At 42.4% G+C, this 23,142-nt stretch overlaps 3 protein-coding genes across 4 annotated transcripts; 1 reads left to right on the top strand and 2 right to left on the bottom strand.

Annotated features, from left to right (window-relative positions):
• Positions 1 to 2,668: 2,668 nt before the first annotated feature.
• On the bottom strand, positions 2,669 to 15,371 carry si:ch211-14k19.8 (mucin-2). The gene is made up of 11 exons (XM_056281007.1): positions 15,163 to 15,371; positions 14,223 to 14,603; positions 11,442 to 13,727; positions 11,250 to 11,338; positions 11,093 to 11,151; positions 10,661 to 10,824; positions 10,031 to 10,196; positions 9,739 to 9,930; positions 3,570 to 3,791; positions 3,158 to 3,317; positions 2,669 to 3,063 (listed from the first exon to the last, which is right to left on the bottom strand). Exons 1-11 carry the CDS (start codon positions 15,203 to 15,205, stop codon positions 2,989 to 2,991), a joined length of 3,837 nt encoding a protein of 1,278 aa, XP_056136982.1. The 5' UTR covers positions 15,206 to 15,371; the 3' UTR covers positions 2,669 to 2,988.
• Positions 15,372 to 17,468: 2,097 nt separating this feature from the next.
• On the bottom strand, positions 17,469 to 20,309 carry pin1 (peptidylprolyl cis/trans isomerase, NIMA-interacting 1). The gene is made up of 5 exons (XM_056280704.1): positions 20,179 to 20,309; positions 19,591 to 19,673; positions 19,393 to 19,501; positions 19,034 to 19,144; positions 17,469 to 18,466 (listed from the first exon to the last, which is right to left on the bottom strand). The coding sequence occupies exons 1-5, from the start codon at positions 20,234 to 20,236 to the stop codon at positions 18,357 to 18,359; spliced, it is 471 nt and encodes a 156-aa protein (XP_056136679.1). The 5' UTR covers positions 20,237 to 20,309; the 3' UTR covers positions 17,469 to 18,356.
• A 201-nt stretch (positions 20,310 to 20,510) lies between these two features.
• On the top strand, positions 20,511 to 23,142 carry ubl5 (ubiquitin like 5). Of its 2 annotated transcripts, none has more exons than XM_056280845.1 (5): positions 20,511 to 20,606; positions 20,908 to 20,981; positions 21,302 to 21,385; positions 21,535 to 21,572; positions 22,790 to 23,142. In XM_056280845.1, the coding sequence occupies exons 2-5, from the start codon at positions 20,926 to 20,928 to the stop codon at positions 22,831 to 22,833; spliced, it is 222 nt and encodes a 73-aa protein (XP_056136820.1). In that variant the 5' UTR covers positions 20,511 to 20,606; positions 20,908 to 20,925; the 3' UTR covers positions 22,834 to 23,142. The 2 variants fall into 2 exon arrangements, with proteins under 2 accessions (XP_056136820.1, XP_056136821.1); XM_056280846.1 differs by having other exon boundaries at positions 20,514 to 20,645.

The raw sequence follows: 23,142 nt of genomic DNA, 5'->3' as shown, positions 1-23,142 counted from the left end.
CAGATACACATTACACATCACACAAATCTTGAACACACGAACCTTAATGACATCAGGCATTTTATAAGAGTGCAGCTAAGGATACAGAAAGAGGAAATGATTATCTGCACAGGAAATTGGCAATCCTGACTGAGAGTCCTTAACTTCAACTTGTACATACATACGTATGCGCGCGCGCACGCGTGCACGCACACACACACACACTGCTGCACACAGGCACATGTCAAAGACACATTGTATTGACTTAGTGTAGGGCAGCCATTGCTTTAAGAGTTCCTTTGGATGACATCCATATAAGGAGATATTGTAGAGAGTCACATGGGGGGAAGAATTCTCTTTTAGGTCATGTGATCAGCAAAAGGAAATGAATGAATCTCCCTCTTTAGGGGCGTGTGACTGTGCAGTTCCCTTCTTCAGACAACTCTTGAGCTCATCCTGGACCCTGTGCAGACTGTTAACATGCAGGATGTTCACGGAGAGGGGATTGAGATGTGTTCCAGTAAGACTTTAACCCGGACTTACTCTCTTCTGACATCCACTTCTTATTGTTTCCTCTCATTACTCATACTTAGTTTCCGGCACAATTGTTGTGTTGTCACTTTGAAATCTGCGCACATATCCATGCATACACAGAGAAGGACACTCCTCCCCCACCTCCCCTGCATTGCTCACGAACACAGTCAGGAAAACTCACAGGCTTGGCCCTCAGCTCTGACAAAGACCTTATATGGAAGAAGCTACCAGGTAGCTTGCCTGTCCGCCCTTCATCTCTCCATCCCCCCCCCCTCTCTCTCACACACACACACACACACACCTCCCAGTCCATTTTTTTCTACTTCTTTTTATAATCACTCACTCCAATTTTCCCAGGATGGTGACATTGCGATTGCATCATCAGAGCAATGTACATATTTGTGTGTGTTGCACTCTCTGGCAGTGTTTCCCAGTCATTTATGGCATCACATTCCAGTTGAGTTTCATACACGATCACAAAGAGGTACGGTTTTTGTTTGTGGGACAGTGTGTGCGAGAGACAGAGAGAGAAAAGGAGAAAGAGACTATACAACAAATTCCTGAAATCAGAATTAGGGTGAATAATTCTTTCTCTAAGCAATAACCTATGAGTGAAGCATGCAACTTCGTCAGTACGTTCAAGTGCCAGAAAAAAAGGCTAAGGGCTTAATGAGGCATACTTTAACTTGTAAAATGTTTTCTATGCATGGATGCTAGAGCATCGGGACAAACTTACTACAAATATTACTATAAAATATTTGAGACACACACACACACATTGTTGACGTAGAACACGCTGAAGAAGGGCTATCCTGATTTAGATAGTTACGTTACAGTGTGCAGACTGTTTGCTTTAAAGTACACATGTTCAGTTCTGCAGCATTGTAGAGCAGAATTCTTTTGAGAATGTTGATTGAGAAGTATAGAGAAGACCAGAAGGAGTTGCATTGTGTCTTTGTAGATTTAGAGAAAGCATATGACAGGGTGCCGAGAGAGAAGGTGTGGTATTGTATGAGGAAGTTGGGAGTTGCAGAGAAGTATGCAGGAGTGGTGCAGGATATGTATGAGATGAGGGAAGTGTGACAATGGTGAGGTGTCGGTTGGAATGACAGATGGGTTCAAGATGGAGGTGGGATTACATCAAGGGTCGGCTCTGAGCCCTTTCTTGTTTGCAATGGTGATGGACAGGTTGACGGATGAGATCAGGCAGGAGTCTCCGTGGATAACGATATTTGCGGATGACATTGTGATCTGTAGCGAGAGTAGGGTGCAGGTTGAGGAGAGCCTGGAGAGGTGGAGGTATGCACTGGAGAGAGAGGAATGAAAGTCAGTAGGAGCAAGAGGGAATACCTATGCGTGAACGAGAGGGAGGACAGTGGAATGGTGAGAATGCAAGGAGTAGGTGACGAAGGCGTATGAGTTTAAATACTTGGGGTCAACTGTCCAAAGTAACAGGGAGTGCAGAAGAGAGGTGAAGATGAGAGTGCAGGCAGGTGGAGTGGGTGGGGAAGAATGTCAGGAGTGATTTGCGGCAGAAGGGTACCAGCAAGTGTTAAAGGGGAAGGTTTTCAAGATGGTTGTGAGACCAGCTATGTTATATGGTTTGGAGACGGTGGCACTGATGAAAAGACAGGAGGCGAAACTGTGGGTGGCTGAGTTGAAGATGCTAAGATTTTCATTGGGAGTGACGAAGAAGGACAGGATTAGGAATGAGTATATCAGAAGGACCGCTCAAGTCGGACGGTTTGGAGACAAAGCAAGAGAGGCAAGATTGAGATGTCTTGGACATGTGTGGAGGAGAGATGCTGGGTAAATTGGGAGAAGGATGCTGAATATGGAGCTGCCAGGGAAGAGAAAAAGAGGAAAGCCAAAGAGGAGGTTTATGGATGTGGTGAGGGGAGGACATGCAGGTGGCTGGCGTGACAGAGGAAGATGTAGAAGACAGGAAGAGATGGAAACAGATGATCCGCTGTGGCGACCCCTAACGGGAGCAGCTGAAAGTAGTAGTAGTAATAATAGTAGTAGTAGTAGTAGTAGTAGAGCAGAATTCTTACGCTTCTCAAGCCACTGAAAAAAAACAAAAAACAAACAAAAAACAAACAACACAATGCAGAATACAGGTATTATCATCCTGGAAAAAAAACGAAGAACCATTAAAGCCATGTCTTAATGCTCACAGGTCTCACACTTTTACTCTTGCATTGAAAAGACGCAAAAGCAAAACACACAACACTTAAGCAACACTTAAGCAACAGTTTTGCAGTCATCAAAACAAAACATATAGCAGTAGTAGACTGTGTCCCCCCACATTTTCAAATCAAAATAAGAAACCTTAAAAAAATGGCAACAAAGACGTTTTTTCACCATTTTAATTATCGAAACAAAGTTTGAAAACATGTGAAACTCAAAATGGGGGGGGGAAAAACCCTCATTCATATGTGGCAAAAATGATGTGACGTGGTTTCACTGTGTGTGTTAGGCTGTCCAACTCCTTCCAAGGTCTACAAGCTCCATGCCTTCACAGTAGGACCGTGGTCTCGATGCCCTCACCTAGTAGCACCAGGAAACAACACATTATTGAGAGAAACATGCTTGCAGAGTCTCCCTCTCTCTCTCTCTCTCTGACACACACAAACATACACACCGTGGGTGTCCTGTGTGAAGCCAGCTGTTGTAGTAGCGGGAATGGTGTCCACTGGATGGGTTCCACAGGCCAGCTACAGACAGAGAGATCACTGGCCTTTCCTGAATCCAATATGTAGTCCCCCATGCTTATCTCACTGCCTCTCAAGCCATACTGGGAGCTGTTAAACAGAGAGAGAATGAAAAGAAAAAAAAAATTTTTTTTTTTTAATGGAATGACTAGGCAGAGGCACAGACATAATGGCACCTCCATTATCTGGAGGGGGAATTAAAAGCAGCACAAATGTGACAGGTAATAAGTAAGATGATAAAGAAAAAAGGAACGGTAATATTCTCCCCCCTGAGAAATTCACCGACCTATTAATCCATCAACAGTCTTTGGTTTGAATGCAAAAGGGTGTGTACATGTGTACCTGTGTGGGAAGACTGTGTTGACGTGAATACCGTTGCTGGGACAGGTGGAAGCCAGAGACAATGTATCATCATGGTAACAGCAAGTGCGGTCCTGTGCTCGCATGTGTAGCAATTCATCAGACCGCGTAAAGGCAGGGTTGTCGAGCGAGTCTGCCGATCCTTGCCATGAACGCAACCAAAACCGGCCCGACAGCTCATCAAAATGGTTGAATCTGCGGTAGCTACGCACATGTGCACCCCCGCGCACACACACACATATACACACAAAATATGAGGAGTCATAATTTGTCATTAGTGACACTAGGCTTATTTCAATAGGCATTCTAGGAAAAAAAATTACATAAAATGTATAACTCATTATCTTTAAGATACACTGGATACAACATAACAGTGTGTTACACTGATTTAATACACCACCCTTAAAAATTTGCCATCATTTATTCATAACGTTCGATATGATTTTTCCATAACAATTTTTGTGTTTGCCCAGTGGTCTGGTCCCCGACTCTGGAGCCAAGTATTCCCCCATAGGCCTCAGATGAATTCTGACCAGAGCATCCTCCGTAATATCCTCAACTCTGACTGTTAAAAGCAAGGGTGAAAAGTAACTCATTATAACTATTCTCATTTCTGTAACTGAACAGATTTTCTGTGTACTTGTACTTTTAAACATATTTTTAAATCAATTTTATCCCAGTGTTTTCTGTTTGAAGTATTGTATATTTCAAATAAATCTCATCTGTTACATAGTAAACATTTTGTAGGATTCCCATGAGCTTCGCACCAGAAACTGTCCACTTAACTGGTGGCACTGTAATTGAATGGTGGTCAATACTAACTATAACAATAATAACAAAGATAACTGGCTACAAACAGTCAAGCACTGCTGTTGAGGGGACCCTGGAACATACAAATGTGTTTTTCAACAGGTTTGACCACCCAACCCCCATGAGCTCAGCAGGGCAGCCTGGGTCCCCCACTCACCAGCACCAGTGCCTCCCATTCACACCTCTCCTTCCCCCTCCCCCTGAAGGCAGCAGCTTAGTCCCCCCTCACCCCTTCTCCTGGAACAGAGCCCCAGCATGTCTCCTGTACCTGGGGACAGCCCAACACCCACCCCCTCACCCCTGATCATTACAACCAGCCAGGTGAGGAAGCAGCTCTCCAAGATCAGTGTGAAAAACGCCAGAGGATCAGATAACACTAACTACAGGGTGCTCAAGGCATGCGTCAGGCAGCTGACAGCAGCATTCCAGCACCTCTACAGCCTCCCCGAGGCTGAAGAATGTTTTACATTTCCCCCAGCTCTGGAAGACCTCCTGCATTGTCCCGGTGCCCAAGAAGGGATGCCCCATCGCTCTCAGTGACTACAGGCCAGCTGTTCTGACGTCACACGTCATGAAGATCTTTGAGATACTGATCCTGCAGCACCTCAATCCTTTGGTGAGTGACTCCCTGGACCCCCTGCAGGTTGCATACCAGGCAAACATTGGTGTGGATGATGCCATCGTCTACATGCTCCAGAGCCTACACACACCTGGAGAGGCCATGCAGCACCGTGAGAGTCATGTTCTTCTCCAGTGCCTTCAACACTATCCAACCACTCCGGCTAGCTGAGAAGCTCTCAGTGATGCAGGTGGACCATGGTCTGGTGGCCTGGATTATGGACTACCTCACCAGCAGACCACAGTACGCCAGACTGCAGGGCAGTCTGTCAGATGTGCTGGTGAGCAACACCGTGCTCCCCAAGGAACTGTGCTGTCACCTTTCCTGTTCACCCTCTTACACCTCAGACTTCCACTTCAAGTTGAGTATGTGCCACCTGCAGAATTTTGCCAATGACTCTTCCATTGTCAGCTGCATTGACAATGAGGAGGAGTACAGAGCACTGGTGGAGAGCTTCGTAGGGTGGTTTGACAACAATCACTTCCAGCTCAACATCAGAAAGACCAAGGTGCTGGTGGTGGACTACCGGTGGAAAAAGAAGAGGCCCCCAACTCCCATCACCATCCGAGGGGAGGAGGTGGAGGACACCAACAAGTTCCTGGGCATACACATGAACAATAAACGACTGGACTGACAACACTGAGGCCCTCTAAAGGAAGGGACAGAGCAAGCTGTTCTTCCTGAGGAGGCTCAGGTCCTTCAATGGGTGCAATAGGCTGTTGCTGATGTTTGACCAGTCTGCAGTAGCCAGTGTCTTCTTCTTTGCCATGGTATGTTGGGGGGAAACATCAACACAAGGAATGCCAACAAACTCAACAAGCTGGTGAGGAAGGCTAGCTCTGTATTTGGAGCTGAAATGGACAATCTGGAGGTTGTTGCGGAGGGGACGATGCGGAGGAAGTTGGATGCTATCCTAGAGAACCCCTCCCATCCCCTCTATGATGAGCTAGCAAAGATGAGGAGCACGTTCAGCCACAGACAGCACCTCGGCCAGTCCTTTGTGCCAATAGCCATAAGGCTCTACAACCAAGGCCTGACCCCCATATGAGAACTTTAAGACCTGCACTGTCTGTTACTTACATTTGACTTTTAACTACCGAATCCTGCATGGAATCTGGTGCACTTAGACATGGACTCATATATTCATTTATTCATATATTCATTCATATTCATATATATGTACATTTATATTTATTGATAGAGTATTTATTGATAGACTGCGTATATGTACATATTTGTATCTATTGATAGACTGTACACTCATTCAGCGATCCAGTGCAGATATCTAGGGCCGGCAGCTCAGTGCTTCATTTCATCTTTATTTTTATTTATATTTTCATTATTATTTAGTTGTTTTTTTTATTAGCACAAAGGAAATAATAAAAACAAAAGTATATGAAAACAAACATAGCACAGATTGTGCAGGGCAGGTAAGAAACCCTGAAGGGCTTATAGTAAAAACCTCACCCCTAGGATATACAATTAATCCTAATACCATAGGTATTTGTTTCCTTAACATGATGAGAAGAAAAAAGAGGAAAAAAACAAATTTATAGTAATATTAATAATAAAATAAAACAAACGTAAACACATAACACATAAACACACACACTGAGCACATTAACTATGGCACAGGTGTTTTTTTTATATTAGACTTAAATACTGACAGTGATGGACAGGTTTGGATACAGAGGGGACTGCTATCCCAAAGTGATGGTCCTCTGTATTTTATGGCATATTGTCCCAAGAGTTGTGGGATAATATGGAAGATAACAATCCTTTGCTTGTCTGGTTGGATATGAATGGACATCAGAGTTCAATAAAAAGACATTATGAAATATATTTGGTAAGCTGTTCTTTTGAAACGTACATTTATACATGGAGTATAAGTATATAAGTATGGAGTATAAGTATTTATACTTTCTTTGAGGGGAGCCAATGGTTCATGGTGATTTGACACAGTTGCCAATCTTAAAAACGTATTTTGGATTGAAATAATATTTTGAAGGGAGGAGAGATACGTAGTGGCCCAATTGATGTTACAGTATGACATGTAAACTATAACAGAATGTTAGAAGACAGGATTTATATACTGGTGAACAGACTTTTGTAATGATTCCAAAAGACTATATTTATATATATTTTTTTATACACATACTCAATGTCATCTTTCAAGGACAGTTTTTCCATCTATTTTATACACCTAAATTTTTTGCAGAAGTGACTTAGTTGATTTCAGTATTATCAACAAACAATTTAGCATCTTCTTCTGGATAACTTTTATTTTTATTTCTGAAAATGATAAAATTGGATTTTTGTACATTTAGGGAAAGGTTGCTCATACGGAACCACCTTGCAGTACATGGGCCAACATCCATTGGGTAGTTCCATTCAGATGGAATTTTCATACGAGCGTTTTTCTTCCTTTTTTATTACTAAGTAATTAATTGATGATGTTCCACATGGATCTTATGTTACTAGCAGACTTTGTAAACCTGTCTGAATAGTATTTCTTTTCTTTTTTTTACTATACGGAGTAGATGTGAATTTTTTGAAAATTTTTTGTATGTATGAGTTGTGGGGAGTTGAACTTAGCATAAATCTTTTATATAGTATATTCTTATTTATAGTGGATTTCGTTAATCCCAAAGAGAATCACAGTTTACCAGTAAATTCGCCTGGCTTAATTTTATATTTAACAAAAGGAAATAATTTCGTTTGGTTTGGGACTTTTACCTGTACCTCTCTGGTGCTTCATTTTCATTGCTGTTGCTGCTATGACACCTGAATTTCCCTCCGGGGGTTACTAAAGGTTTATCTGTTCTTATAATAAAGAACCTATTATATATCCTCCTGTCCTTTTTACATGGAAATTATTATATTTAACCTTTTTACTTCCACCAGCAGTTTAAAAAAGTAACTGTGTAACTTATTCTGAGTACATTTTAAATGAGATACTTTTTACTTTTATTTGAGTATAGTTGTACACCAGTAATTAACTTCATTTTAAGTGAAATTTTATCTAAGCAACAGTACTTCTACTTGAGAAGGATATTTTTAGTCCCCTCTCTGCCCTCACTGAGGGGACGAGTACTATAAACCTTAGACTGACTCTGCTATAAAATTAATAGAAAGTAAACAAAAACAAAAATAATGTCTAAATCATTTAGGTTTTAAGGTACAAGACAGTTTTTTTCCTGCAGTTATGTGTACACACAATATCTGTGAGATATAAACAATAAAATACATGTATTTTATTGTTAATATCACACAGACGCAAGATTAACCTTACCACCTCAGTATTGATTCAGCTCAGGTAACCCCCTGTACTTTTATTAATGGATTTTCAATCTGCTGTTGATCAATTATGGGTTCTGTTCTAATTCAATTGACTATGATTCACGTCATTTCATTATTTTATATCTTCTCCACTTTATCCTATTAAAGGTTTATTTCATTTATTTACCGTCTGTTTTCTTCTTTTTATCATTACCTTCTTTTTATCTGTGCAATTTTATTTTGTATAAAGTGCATTACATTGCATCTTAAATGTATGAAATGTACTACATTGTCTGTCTTATTCAGCATGTCCCAAGAACCCCATCTCTGTGGTTGGCAGTTAGACAGTGACACCTAGTGGCTAATGACTGCAATTATTGTCTCGGCATTAAGTCTTGTAATTTCCCCATAGCCCTTTCTCAAAAGAACTTGTATTCTTAAATAGTATGGAAACATTCTATAATTAATTTCGTAATAATGATGATTCAATCAATTACTGACATCACAAGTTTAGTCAAATGTGTCTTATGCCCCAAAATTCTCACCAACTTCTACCACTGTACCATAGAGAGCATCCTGACCAGCTGCATCTCAGTGTGGTACGGCAACTGCACCTCAGTAGACCAGAAAGCTCTGCAGCGGGTCGTCAAGGCGGCCCAGCATCTCACCGGTACCCAGCTCCCAGCCATAAAAGACATTTACCACAAACGCTGCCTTCGAAGGGGTCTCAGCATCAGCAGAGATCCCACCCACCCCAACCATGGACCGTTCTCCCCCCCGCGCTCTGGAAGGTGCTACAGGAGCCTCAGAGCCCGCACTACCAGGCTCAAAAACAGCTTCTTTCCACAAGCTGTTGCCCACCTGAACCTGGCCACCCACTGAATGTCTGTAGATATTTTTTACATATTTTGTACTCTTGCTCTTTCTTAAATTATTTTAGCTTTTGGTCTTCATGTGTGTATATCTTATACTGTGTTTGCTGTGTTTGTCTGTGTCTGACTTGCACCGTTTGGTGAAGCCGCAGCCCTCATTTCATTTTTAACATGTGCCTGCATATTGTTTTTAATGACAATACATTGAATTAATTGAATCGGTCAATGCAAGATGAGGACAAAACTCTTTGCATTATCCATATTTTGTGTGTGTGCGTGCGTGCGCGTGCCCTCTCACACTCATTTGTTGTGGTGCTGTTATTGTTTGTCCAAGGCCTTTTCTGTAACCCATGGGATTCCTCTCCCACACATCATGACATAAACACACTTACCCTTTCATTTGGTCGCTGCATGATGTTTTACATAGATCATCATGCTGTGACTGCACCAATGTATTGCCCTGGATTGTTGTGCTATGGGTATATGCTGTGTGTGTGTGTGTGTGTGTGTGTGTGTGTGTGTGTGTGTGTGTGTGTGTGTGTGTGTGTGTGTGTGTGTGTGTTTTGCTCACCTGCTTCGAGTTTGATCCACTTTGGCCTGTATCAATATGGCTCGGTAGCGTCGCACTGCCACAAGTGCCACGATAGCAATAACTGTCACAATGATGACTAGGATGGCAAAACAGGCCCCTACCAGCCTTGCCCGTGTCATCTTGACATCACATCTCCGGCCCATGTACCAGAAATCTTCTCCTACGATGCAGCTTTTACATGAAAACACATGCACAAACATTTGGTTGACACATGCAAAGCTAACAAAGTTTGTGTATGTGCGCGCGCGTGCATGCATGTGTTTGTTCTTACCGGCAGACAGGTGGCTGTTCTGGATGGTGAGAACAGATGCCATGGTGATGGCAGTAGTCCGAGCGGCAGACAGATGAACAACTGTGGTTTTTGTAGCCGGGTTTGGAGACACATTCATAGCCTTCTGGACACTTCAGCAGCCATTCACACACACTATCCTGCAGACCTGGGAGATAAATAAAGATTTGTGAGTGCATATGTGTTGTGGAGGTGCATATGTACTTGGAGAAAATACTGTTACTCTTTGCAGCAGACCTGGACCTTCCAATGAGTATCTGTTGAAAATAAGTGCTTATATTTCTGGCAGAGCTGAGTTCAACAGTATTTCATATGATGTACTTTCGATGGCTTGTCTCATTACACTTGGGTGACAGATGGTTATGATGCAAGACTAGAAAGCTTAGGCAATTACAGGGAAGTACGCAATAGCTCATTCAGTTTCCATGACTAATAACCTAATCTGAACTGTCCTGATGTGTTTGGCACTACCCAGCCATCACTCTAAAGGAATATAAAAAAATGTTAAAACAAACAATTTGCAAATGTTATTTGTCCAAAGTCTGATCTCTTACCATTATGGTATTCTAGTAATGCTTATTTAGGGCATATTAGCACGGACCCTAGACTTACCTCCCACAGTAACGTTAACAATCTTTGACCCTCTGAAACGTCTTCCCTCGCGAACAGCCTGAGCCAATCCTGTACGTTCAAGCAGTGACTCTGGTCCTATCATTTCCAACCAGTCCAAAGCCCCCATGGTCCTAAAATCCACTAAACTTTGCACCACGAGGCCCCTGGAATTACATCAGACAGTAAATCCTTAATTATTATTCCCTTCACTTATCTGACAATAATTTTCTCACTTTCTCTCTCTCTCTCTCTCTCTCTCTCTCTCTCTCTCTCTCTCTCTCTCTCTCTCTCTCTCTCTCTCTCTCTCTCTCTCTCTCTCTCTCTCTCTCTCTCTCACACACACACACACACACACACACAACTTCCCTTTCATCGTGCACATATATATTTTTTTACAATTTCACTCTTCTTCAGGTTTTTATCCCATCTCACCTACTCCAGACTCCAAGCAGCCTGTTGAATCCTGGAGCGTTCAGGAGGTATGGCTCCACCTATAGGATAAGAAGAATAACTCATACTGAGAACACATTTCCATGCACCTGTGTATGTGTTAGTGTGTTTGCATATGTATCTGTCTGTCTTATCCCACCCAGGCTGTGGTGTCTTCAACCAGGCTGTCGGTAAATGTTGAGCTGGACTCTTCTACAACAATCTGCAGCAGCAACTCAAATGACTCCACTATGGAGAAGAAAGCAAATGATAATATTCATAATATTATATAATATTATTTCATGCATTCTAGAGATGCATTATTACATACACGTGTGTGCACACACACTACCTCTGATGGCTGCAGGTTGGTCCGGTACAATGTAGAACTTGGGCATGTGGGTAGTTGTAGTGCTCCAGTTTAATGATAGGGAAGACTTAGATGTCCTTCCGGCAAAACGACTTCCCTGGTTGGGAAATGGATCGGTCCTTGGAGTAGGTTGCCCTGGAAGTGTTGGAGAGTGTGCGGATGGGCCATTGGGAGACCACTGAGAAGGCAGCGCTGCTGTTACCAAGAGATGTTCATTCTCTTTCCCTCTCCCCCCAACTCCAGGTCTAGGCTCTGCATTTGTGGGTGTCGGTGAGGGAAGGACAGAACCATTGACGTGGAACTGTTTGTGTGTTGGGGACCCGTTAGTAGTGAAAGGCAAAGGCAGTGCTTTATGTGTTTGACGAGTAGGTAGCAAGGGTTTGGGTGTTGATGTCTGTGAAGGCTGATGTATAGGTACAGTTCTGTAGTGTGCACCCATCGAGGAAGCAGTCGTCAAAGGGTGGTGAGTGGTATGTGAACTATTAGGAAGGGCGTTTTGTGCATTGAGTCTGTATTCAGGTGCCGATATGTGAGTGGATACGAAACTATGCGAGGCTGTAGAGGGCAAAGAAGCTGTAGGAAGTGATGAGCTAGGTGGTATGGATGTATGTGTACGCAAGGCATCGGATAAGGTTGCGTGAGTGGAGCTATACATGTAAGTTGTGGTGTCAGTCCTGGTCCCCTGCATGGACTTGCCCACCATCATCTCAGTCTTACTGGCAGCTGTTGTGGTAACATCAGAGGAATATAGGCGTTTTGAAACAGTGGTGACAGTTGAGTTCTGGACTCTATCCCCAAACATGAGCGGTGAGTTGGTGGAGGAAGGAGAGTCTGTGAAATTTGTAGTCCAGCTATAGTCTTGTGTGATATTGGGGCTGCTTATGGAAGAGGGGGTGATAGAGGCCTCCTGAGGGCTTAAAGTGTTTGAGGTCGTGTCTGTACTGCTGAATTTTGTAGGGTTATGTGAATCTTGACTCTCTGTATGTTTCACTCTGTCGTCTGTCTGTGTGTATAGGATAGGCGTGTCAGAAGGTGGGTAGTGTGTGAGACCATCTGCACGTTGGCTTTGCGGGGAGCTTGTCTGGGTCTGTGTGGCAGCTGGACTTGGACTGGGAGGGAGACTGTGGATGTTCTCTCCATTTTCAAATCCATCCAAGGAGGGAAATTTAGCAGTTTGACTACTGACGTTTGATTGCTCAAATCCGACTGTGTCCATTTGCATGATATCTGGATAAGGGGACACTGTCGGCCCTGTTCCAACAGTCCTCTCCAACTCTGAGCTGTCTGTGAGAGATGATCGACCAGTCCTGCCCAGGCCATCTGAGAGTGATGAAGCAGTAGTTCCAATATCAGTGTATGTGCTGTTTGTAAGTTCCCACTGAGATATGCTGGATGTCTTTAAAGGATCAGAGGTGACCGCTAAGGTCAAGCTCGACTGAAGTGTGCCTGAGCTCCGTTGGTTCCTCCTGCCAGGGGCTTCGCTCCCTCCAGACTTCCCATCCACAGACTCACCATGTGGCTTCAAAACAGCATCAGTCACCCAAGAACTGGTTGGAGTACTGGAGGTCAGGAGATATGGTTGAGAGGGGGCGGAGGGGATAGGCACGGTGCCCGAGGTGGGCACTGAGGAGTCAATTTGGGGTATGTTTTTGTCTGTGTCTTTCGCTTTGTGAATTATTTCATATATCTGTGTGTGTGTGTCTGTGCCAAGCGCTGTATCTGTCGCTGAGCTAATGACTGTATCAGTCAGTGACTGTTGGCGTTTGGTGTGAGGGAGGGTGTCTCTGTGTGATGTCTGCTGCATGTGAGACAGTGTCTCTGTGTTAAGTGCATGTAATGTGTGAGAGAGGGTGTCTGTAGTTGGTGTATGTTGTGTGTGAAAATATACGTGTGTGTTCTTTCTGGCAGAATTGTGACTTTCTGTGACATGAGCGGCCCCAGGCATATCCGCTCCATTGTCAGGTTCTTCCTGAGGAAGAGGGGGGGTTTCCCTATCGGTTGGCCCAGCCATGGTGAGCCCTGACAGGCTAGTGGGAGGGGATCTGTGGTCCAGGGGAGAGGGACCAGAACCAGGCCTTGATGGAAAGCTCCGCTCCAGCCCTATGCCCCTCTCCATCCCCCTTACTCCCTCTTGCACATGCTGGGGTACGACGGGAGCCCCACTTGTAGAGCTGGATGCCATCTTAGACCAAGATAAGGTGGTGGAGAGCTCTTGGTTCGACTCGAAGCTAGTATGGTCCTCCGAGGAATTTCTCATAACTTCCTGAACTGGGTAACCAGGAACAAACACAACCATAGAGAGAGACAGGGTGAGGAAAAGAGGGATTTCAATAACAAAACATCTCTCTCCCTCTCCGTCTGTCTGTCTCACACACAGATACACACCCACATTGAATGATGAGAACTTTCCTACTGACTGATTTACAGTTCACAGTGAAGCTGAAATAATAGCCCAGCCTCTTACTGAAGAGTACAACTATGTTCCTCTTTTCTTGTAAACAGAAACTGATTTACCACAATATGTCTTCGACCTTTATAGCGACGATAACGCACATGTAAACTAAATAATATACACCACCAAACCAAATCAAACCAAACCAAACTAAATCCTTCTGCCCTAAACATTATTACACCAATTGAATTAGATCCTTGTGAATGGGATGCAAAGCAAAGGTATTTGGGCCATACTGATTCAATAACTGAAAGTGGTTAATTGGGTTGAGTTTTGCTGACGGCAGAGTAAAAACACAAATAGTTTCTCACCATCATACGAAAGTCGAACTGTGTATAAAGAGTGTCCAGCTCCTCTCCAAGTAATGACAGCCGTGTCTCTGTCACAGCCAAAGAGAATTGCAATCGTCCCGATCTCAAGGACCTGCTCCTGGTCCCCAACACAGTGCACCGATATGCTTGAGCCTCCTTCGAGCCATTGCAACTCCAAACGTGCCATTTGGCCAGAGGGAATGTCTATAGTCCAAGTGCAGACTGTGAAAAAGGGGTTTTGGTCAGCCTGGTGCTTTATGGGGCTAGGGCTGCTGGAGTCATCTCCGGGGCCTGGTACGCTGAGGCTGATGTGACCGGTCGGCTTGGGGTCCAAATGGACAATGCCTCCACACTGGTGGTGCAAGAAGGCCAATACTTTATCTGAGGAAAGCAAAAGTGTTATGTTAGTCGGTAGGACTTTGACACAGACCACCGATGAGAGTTGGAACTTGTGATTTCAAGCAAACGTCACATCCACCACAATTCAACGTCGCTGTTGCTCATGGCAATGCGGGGATAACGGATCACAAGTCCATACCAACAGTTTGACATATAAGCAATTTTAAAACGTAGATAATAACATATATGTACAAGACGTCATAATAAGGCCCGATCTTGGAACAGCACACACACACGAAACATAAGATAAACTAATTAGATAAGCTGTATTTGATGTGATAAAAATCAACAATTCCCAGTCGGATGTCAGTGAGCGTACAGCTCTCAGACCGTCAGGTTGGTTTTATTTGAAACATGCTGAAATAACAAGTACAATACACAGGCAGGAATACAACAACAGATGGAAATCATAGTTAACTTTTGTTGTAAACTTTCTGTAACAACACAAGTAATATCTGGACCATGTTCGAAAAGGGCGTAGGATGAATTAAAGAAGTAAAGTGGAAGTAAAGAACTTTACTTCAAGTAAAGCTCTCCTTACCTGTAGTGATAATAAAGAGTAACAGACACGCGTGGCGCTGCATTTCCAATCTGGAGACATTTCAGTGCCACGCAAACTTGTTAACTCCAAATCCACACAAATCTAAGAGCCCTCCTCGGTCCGGTGCTGATAAACGAGTGTATGTGTGTGCATACAAAACACGTACATGTCTCTCCGGCTGTCCTCGGGCCGCGCATCGGACTGAAGGGCGTCAGAAACTTTCCTTCTCCATCATTTCCTCTCAACGGAAATCGCAGTGTTGTCGGAGGTACGGTGTCAGAGAGCCACCTAAATTAGATACACGTGTGTCATGTAAAAAAAAAACGAGAGAGAGGTAGAGAGAGAGAGAGAGAGAGAGAGAGAGAGAGAGAGAGAGAGAGAGAGAGAGAGAGAGAGAGCGAGCGAGGGGGGGGGGGACGCGCACGCACGCACGTCTCGTATTTCTTCGGGCGGTTCCGTGCGGTGCATGTTGTAGCCACGACTGGTTTTGTTTTGTTTTGACACGGTGCATGGTGGGAATCCACCGGGAGGGCGAAAACATGAAAGGAGGTGCACAGTTCATTAGCGCTCCCCTATTAACACCCCGTCGTGTCGGCCGGTAGAGGCCCGGCTCCTGGCGCCTGTGTCGCCTCCGCCGGCTGAACAGCTCCCAGGGGTGTCAGCCTCACACACAGTTGGTGTGATAATTAGGGATTTACAGCGCTGTCGAAGCTTCGAATACCAATGTTCACCCCACCCAGGGAGACACTGCGCACAGATTTCCCAGTTTCATGTGACTCAACACCAAAAGCTGGGAAATAATACATCAACAGTCAATATAGATCAGAAGTCTCAGGCCTGGAAACAAATGTCTCGGGATCCCAAATAGCATAGGAGAACACATCCAAGACCAGTCAGATGATTCATTCCATACTCTGCAATGCAGCCGTATCTGATCAACATACAGCATGATGTACAAACATGATCATGGCGGCAGTGTCCTCTTACTTACCTTACCCTAATCTTAACCCAGTTCCCAATCCATTGTGAGTAATGCTGGAAAGTTGGCTTAGCACACTGTTTTTGGTATTCAGAAGAGGGCCAAGTTTAACATCATCCCTCGCTTTAACCGCAATTGTTGGAACAGAAAGTGCCTCCCTTTAGCTCGTGTCATGTGGTACATGGTACCTCGTCTTTTCATCAGAACATTTCCAATCTGTCTGCAAAGTTCTGTGCTGCTGCCATCTTGATGAGGTCTTGCGTTAAAGATATCTTTAATCTTTTAAGGTCTTAATTTAACCGTTATTTAATAAGTTACATATGTCATTAATTGCAGTTCCCTCCAACTCCTACAAAACTAAATGGGAAATTTATCAAGTATTATGTTATTATTATGGTATTACTTCGTTTGTTTTTACAACCAGTCCCCCCCTCCACCCATTAAACTAGGATGGCAGCATTAGATAACACGTAAAGCCCTACGATGCCAGGTGAAATTAAATCACTCTAGAAGCAAACAACAGCTGAAGTATCCAAAAAATAAATAGAAATAGAGCTAAAGGGGGAAAGACAACACTTTGCTGGAACGTTTAATAACTGTAAGGACAACCCAATAGTCGATATTTAGGGTTGGTTGTCGTCTAATCAACATTTTCATCCAGCATGTACTCTGGCTCTGATGGATGACAGAAGCTAAGTAGGTATGGGTTTGGCAAGTACTTGGATGGGAGACCTATCGGGAAAACCTAAGTTGTTGCTGGAAGTTATGTTGGTGGGCCAATAGGGGGCAGCCTTCCATCTAGTCCTAATAAAAAAAAAATCCCCGTGCAGTGACAGGGACAGGGCTGTAGGAGATGCTGTCCTTTGTATGAAACGTTAAACCGAAGTCCTGACTCACTGTGGTCATTAAAGATACCATGGAACTTGTCGCTGAGTAGCTCCCCCCCCCCCCATCGTGTCCTGGCAAAATTCCCGCTCTGGCCACCTAATCATCTCCCCGTTTAATTGGCTCAATGTTTCCTCCATCTCCACCTCAAGCTGATGTGTGGTGAGCGTTCTGGTGCAAAATGGCTGCCGTGCATCACCCAGGTGGGTGCTACACATTGGTGGTGGTTGAGAAATTTCCCCCCTTCAATATGAAGCTCTTTAGGAGTCTAGATAAAGTGCTATATAAATGCAATCCATAATCCATTTACCCTTTGACAACATACCCACATCATGAAACAAAACCTTGCCTGTCTCTTGTATAACATACCTCTTGTAATATTCTTTTACAGTATTTTGTTGTGCTGTGATACAGCAAAGATTTACTGAGAGAAGACTTAAAAAACCAGAGCCTCTTTAATGGTGGAAGAACAATTCTTACATGTTGTTAGTGTCAGCCATATTAACCTTTAGTTTTTACACAATTTCCCATCAGACACAGGGACTTTTAAAAAATGTGGAATATGTGTAAAGACAAATCAATTCTCAACAGTGCCATAAAAGGTTTTCAACACTTTGTCTCTGTTTCAAAAAAACAAAACAAATAACAACATCGCGACATGTAATTTTCAGAAGCAGGGAAGGAAAACCAGATTGTGTCTACTGCATGTGTCTGGTGAGACCCCACGTGACAGGACAAAACGACTGTGCTACTGAAAACTCAATATATCAATGTTCTCCCTACACCCTCCACTATATCTATGGGAATCTATCATAACTTAAGTGTTTTAAAGAACTCTTAACAAGTCCTTTGGCACACAGGGGGGTGTAATTTAAGTGGTCCTTATGAGAAAAAAACAAAAACCATTCAACCAAATATGCAAGCATTTACACACAATCTTATCCTCCACTTCTCATTTGGTCTTGCATCATTTCAAATTGATGCCAAATGAGCTACCTTTCCAGGTCACATGGAATCTGATTTTCAATCAAGAGGTTATCAATGGTATACATATGTTAAAAAGTAAGAGTTCCAATAGGAGCAGTCTAGAGTATTATTCAAAGTCTTTGAATAATACCACTTGCAAATCACTGCAATTATTCCTACATATGCAACCATTCTAAGAGGTGTATGACCCAACTTAAAATTCTGTGATGCAGCCTATATGCCCTATTTTGATAAGCTTTTAATGTTAAGTGTATATAGTTAAAACATGGAATGGAACTTTAAAAGACTGGTTGGATTGGACTTTATATGTGTGATGGTGTGTGTGAGAGGGAGAGTGGCCTTTTTATCCGGTACGAAGGATGATGTGCACCCCAGAGTCGGTAAACACAGGACCACTCATGTCTCCTATTTTTAGAGCAAAGGCAGCTTCTTCAAAAGGCTTCTGCATCTGACCTGCAAAATGCACAAAAATGCAAGGTTAAAAGGTGCCCTATCGAATAATCAAAATGGTACAACTCATCAGGTTACTCTTCCTAGAAGGAAACTGAAATGGGCATGCTGACTGCAGTATGGTGGCATTCTTAGGTCAAACTGTTTTCCCCCCTTGACAATCCTCAGATTTTCTGCCATTTTCTGCCACATCCACTCTTTCTATATTTGGTTCAAAGTATGACCAGAGAAACTCTGTTAATCCACTCTGCCAGTGGGGGTCTAGCAAAATCCTGACATGGTGAGTAATCTGTCACACAGACTAAAGACAAATTGGAGCCTTTGTTACATGACTGTATAAGTTCTGAGGGGGGAAAGATAATTATGCCTGTTATTTGACTTAACGACAAGCTGCAACTGACAAATAACTTCATACAGGCTGTATAAATGCTCAAAAACAAACAAATATTAATCCATTTAATACAATTTTGTGACTGCTCATTATTCTTGTGTGTTTGAGTACACATGAATAAGTGTATGCCAGGAAGTTTTGATAATGTATGTGTTACTGTTGAGTGTGCAGATTTACACCTCTGCCAAACAGTCCCAGGTCTCCACCATTCCTGGCAGAGCTGCAGTCGCTGAACTGAGAAGCAAGAGCGTCAAACTCCTCCTCTCCAGACTTGATCTGCTCTATATATTCTATACACAAATTTGAATTAAGAAAAACACAAACGAAAATATCATTAAGTTTTGCGTTTTGTGAAGTGTGACATGAATAACAGAGTGGAGAGAGACGGAATGACATGCAAAAACAGGTTGTTTGAGACGCAAACCCAAAGCCTAATCCAGCATACTTAATATTAACTCGTTGAGCCACCAGCATATTATATAATTAAAAGTATTATGTACACACTCACTCAATGACTTATGATCTAATTGTGACCTACTTTGAATGAGGTCTAGAGCCTGATCTTTAGTACGTGTGATATTCTCTTCTCGCCAGGAAGATGGTCGGCGTGACTGGTTGTGCTTCACAAGGAGGTGAGAGCAGCGCACCTGTAATGAATCAAACTACATTGAAAACAACTACCGGCAGATTTTTACCAACTGAACCACACAATTGTGAGAGATCTAAATGATGGAACCTTATCTGGCTCTCCACGACCATCCCCTACTGGACGCTCCCACTGGCTGGCATTGGTGATATGGTTGAAATAGTACACCCTACCTGGAAAAGCGTAGAAACACAAAATCTTTTGTAGGCATCAGTCATGAAAGCGAACAAAAACAGTTGGATGGGTGGACCAAGAAAACACACACACAAGAATAAAGGAACTCCCTTCTTACAAAATCCTTGTAAAAATCCCCCCAAAACCTGTAAACCCCGTTTAGTTACTAAGGAGCTTGGCCAGGTCTCAATTCAATCCCGGGGAAATGACGCCATGCATTGGCCCTAATGTGGCAAGTTAGAATGGATAAGATCGTGAGGCAAGCAGCGTTGCAAGTGCCACATCTAGGCAAACCATAGTTATATAATAGCTGGTTGATATAGCCATGAACAACTTTAATACACGTTCGTTAAACATTAATGTCCAAATGATCGGTCAATCCTTAATAGCAGCGTTAACCACGCTAGGCTTGCTAGCCAGCAGCTAAGGCTACCAGGTTATTTTATTGCCATTTGCAGAGTAAAAGCAAGAATAATTTCCTTAATATGGTTTGTCTTTCGCTACCTGAACTGCGACTCATCCGTTTCTCCCAGCCTGAGGGAAGTTTCTCGTCGTCTGCCATTATTTTTGAGTAACAGTGTTGCCCAAGTTTAATATGCAACCTAGCTAGCTGCACTATGACAGACAACTCTTGCTCTGTAGTCAGTAAAATTACAGCGCCTATCGGTGCGACAATTGGTACATTTTACGGCAGGATTTGTTTTTGGTATTGTGCCCGCCTTTGCACCGCTTTGGGGGGGGGGCCTTCCAGCCAATTGTACGCGTATATTTTGTGTCAATCATGTATGTAGCCATTTAATTGGTGCAAATTTCGATTGCGAACTAAAACGCTTTATGGCAAGAAAGACAACAGGCCATCCCAGAAAATACCAGCGGAAGAGACAGACTTCATTCATTTTAGGATTAAAAATCTCATTTAGCACATTGTAAAAGTAGGTTACACGTGCTGAAGATTATCTTCTTGGACTTTGGTGATTTTAATGCTTGTTGCTGATTTATACAAATGGCATTAAGCGATTGTTGTTACTCAATGCTAATTTCAGATGGCCTTCGAGGCACGTTAATGCATTTGGCTCCGCACCACCTTTATGGTAAATTACGAATTAATAGATAGGCATCGCACAGTAAAATGTGAAACGTAGGTTTGCAGTCATCTGTAGTTTACGCGTATGACTTGAGCTTTATGATTAGTTGGTCTACCCTCTACTCATTAACGCTGTCTCTTTTTCTTAGACATTGACCGTCAGCAAGATGATTGAGGTGGTGTGCAACGATCGTCTGGGCAAGAAAGTTCGGGTTAAGTGCAAGTATCCTTTCGTAAAACTAAACGAAACGTCAAACTCCAAACTTGATTTATGAATCCAGCAGTAGCTACATTCTCAACCTGTGTTTTCATTGCTGGTGTTAATGCTCCCTCTGTGTAATTCCAACCAAGCCAGTTCATGAATGTCTCATGACATCTGATTTATTGTCTTTATCGATTTGATGTGAATTTCCTGTTCACTTTTTTTGTTCAAGCTGCCAACTATTACTAATTACTTAGCGAGACATATCTCTGAGATGGAGCGAGAGATGATATAGTTAAAGTGAGTACACCACATCCCTCGCTTAACCACAATTGCTTCAGCTCTGAGGATACCATTGGAGATTTAAAGAAGCTCATTGCTGCCCAGACAGGAACCCAGTGGAACAAGATTGTATTGAAAAAATGGTAAAGCGTACGCTTAATATTATTTTTTAATTTTCTATTACTATAGTGTGTGTGCGTTTGGTTTTTTTATACTGTGGCTTTTCATTGTAAATCAGTAGATGTTTTCTTTGAAACAGTTTTAAGTTTTTGTGTACTGTCTGTTCTCCTAGGTACACCATATTCAAGGACCATGTGTCTCTGGGTGACTGTATCCTTTATGATATTTTCAACTGCCCTTAAAAATTCAGCTAATGATGAAAACTTGGAAATCCTGACAATTTTTAATCCCAGTGCCTGTTTTCTCTTGTGTCTATACTGTAAGTATCTTACTGTGTAGTTATACTAGTTCTACTACTGAATAAGAAAGCTTTTATAATTTAAATGGTAGTTACATTTTGGGTGCAGAAAGGGTAGCCCATTGTATACGCGTCATCACAAATCTAAATAAAAAGAAAACGGCTTGGTCAGGCCACAAATTAATTTTTCGAAAAATACGGCTCCTCCCAACAGTTCCTGTTGTGAAAATGTATTTCATTATCAATTAAGTCTGTTTTTATTGGCTAAGTATGATCACATACAAGGAATTTGACTTGGTACATTGCTCTCATTAGCACATATGTCCACATGAAGATTGCAGAACAAGTGTAAATTTAAGAAAGGGCTATGTAATAAGATTAGATATCAAAACCTGAATATATTAAGTTTAAAAGGAAAAAATGAGTGCGAGAACAGATCCAGGTATGAGCAATATTTGAGGTGGTATGACTTCCATCTTGGAAAGGTTCTGCATACTGGGGATTTGTTATTTTGGATTTTGAGTTGGAATTATTATCTCGTGATAATTTATAACTCAGTGATTTCAGTTTACATTCATTTCTGTCACTTTTTCTTTATATTCACAAGCAGTTTCACCATAGCTATCATTTAATTCTATTTGAAACTTGCTTCCTCTTTCTTCCCTTGACAGAAGTCATTGCTTTGAAAGTAATTTTCTAATAAGATACATTTCTTTCACCGTTAGTTTACTCTTGTAGAGACAGAGACATTACATTCATTATTTAAACTTATTGAACATTCGCCACTATCTGTGTACATCCACACTTTTTCAAAATCAACTGGTTTTTCTTTTGTGCTCAGATAATTATGTTTTTAACTTTTGGCAGCGTGTAGACTAATCTGCACCCTCCTGGATAATTGGGTCATTATCATGCATTTCCTCGACAATACACATTGTTTTTTACACCACACTGGATTTTAAGATTTCTGGCCTGACCTTGGATGTTTTACGTAAGTCATTTATTTCCATTTGATGGCATATTTCATCTTTTTAAATTATTCAATTTCTCAAGTGCAAACACAGGGTGCCTTTTCTGATGCTTTTTATATCAGAATTCTGCCCTACTGTACTTAACCATTTATTTTCAGATGAGATCCATGATGGGATGAACCTTGAGCTGTATTACCAGTAAACCAGAGGATCACACATCAATGCAATACAAACAGCTCCTCTCTCACACACGCGCATGCACACACACACATACACGCATATAAATGTATATTTATAGATACTGACTGTGGTCAGTCATCCCTAAAGAGTAATGAGGGGAGTATATGGTATCTAAGGAATTGACAACACAAACACACACAATACATAGCTCTGATCTTTAGATTGCCGTGGCAGTTGAGTTTTAGCCAACTGATTGTGGTGTTTTACATGTTCTATATAAATATTTGTTTTGATATTGCTTGGAAGTAAAAGTGAATTTATATGCCATGAA

Source organism: Lampris incognitus, chromosome 5, assembly GCF_029633865.1.
Source record: "Lampris incognitus isolate fLamInc1 chromosome 5, fLamInc1.hap2, whole genome shotgun sequence".
NCBI classification, from domain to species: Eukaryota; Metazoa; Chordata; class Actinopteri; order Lampriformes; family Lampridae; genus Lampris; species Lampris incognitus.
The sequence above is the reverse complement of the archived record's forward strand: the minus strand, read 5'-3'. Positions and strand labels throughout refer to the sequence as shown.

Coding starts and splice junctions, on each gene's coding strand:
- si:ch211-14k19.8 (XM_056281007.1), bottom strand. CDS start 15,205: ATGCAGCGCCACGCGTGTCTGTTACTCTTTATTATCACTACAG. Junction 11,339..11,441: donor CCAACCTGCAGCCATCAGAG/GTAGTGTGTGTG, acceptor TCTTCTCCATAG/TGGAGTCATTTGAGTTGCTG. Junction 10,197..10,660: donor TGTTAACGTTACTGTGGGAG/GTAAGTCTAGGG, acceptor TTTATCTCCCAG/GTCTGCAGGATAGTGTGTGT.
- pin1 (XM_056280704.1), bottom strand. CDS start 20,236: ATGGCAGACGACGAGAAACTTCCCTCAGGCTGGGAGAAACGGATGAGT. Junction 19,674..20,178: donor ACGGATGAGTCGCAGTTCAG/GTAGCGAAAGAC, acceptor ACGCTTTTCCAG/GTAGGGTGTACTATTTCAAC. Junction 19,502..19,590: donor GTCGTGGAGAGCCAGATAAG/GTTCCATCATTT, acceptor GATTCATTACAG/GTGCGCTGCTCTCACCTCCT.
- ubl5 (XM_056280845.1), top strand. CDS start 20,926: ATGATTGAGGTGGTGTGCAACGATCGTCTGGGCAAGAAAGTTCGGGTT. Junction 20,982..21,301: donor AAAGTTCGGGTTAAGTGCAA/GTATCCTTTCGT, acceptor CAATTGCTTCAG/CTCTGAGGATACCATTGGAG. Junction 21,573..22,789: donor CCATGTGTCTCTGGGTGACT/GTATCCTTTATG, acceptor ATTTATTTTCAG/ATGAGATCCATGATGGGATG.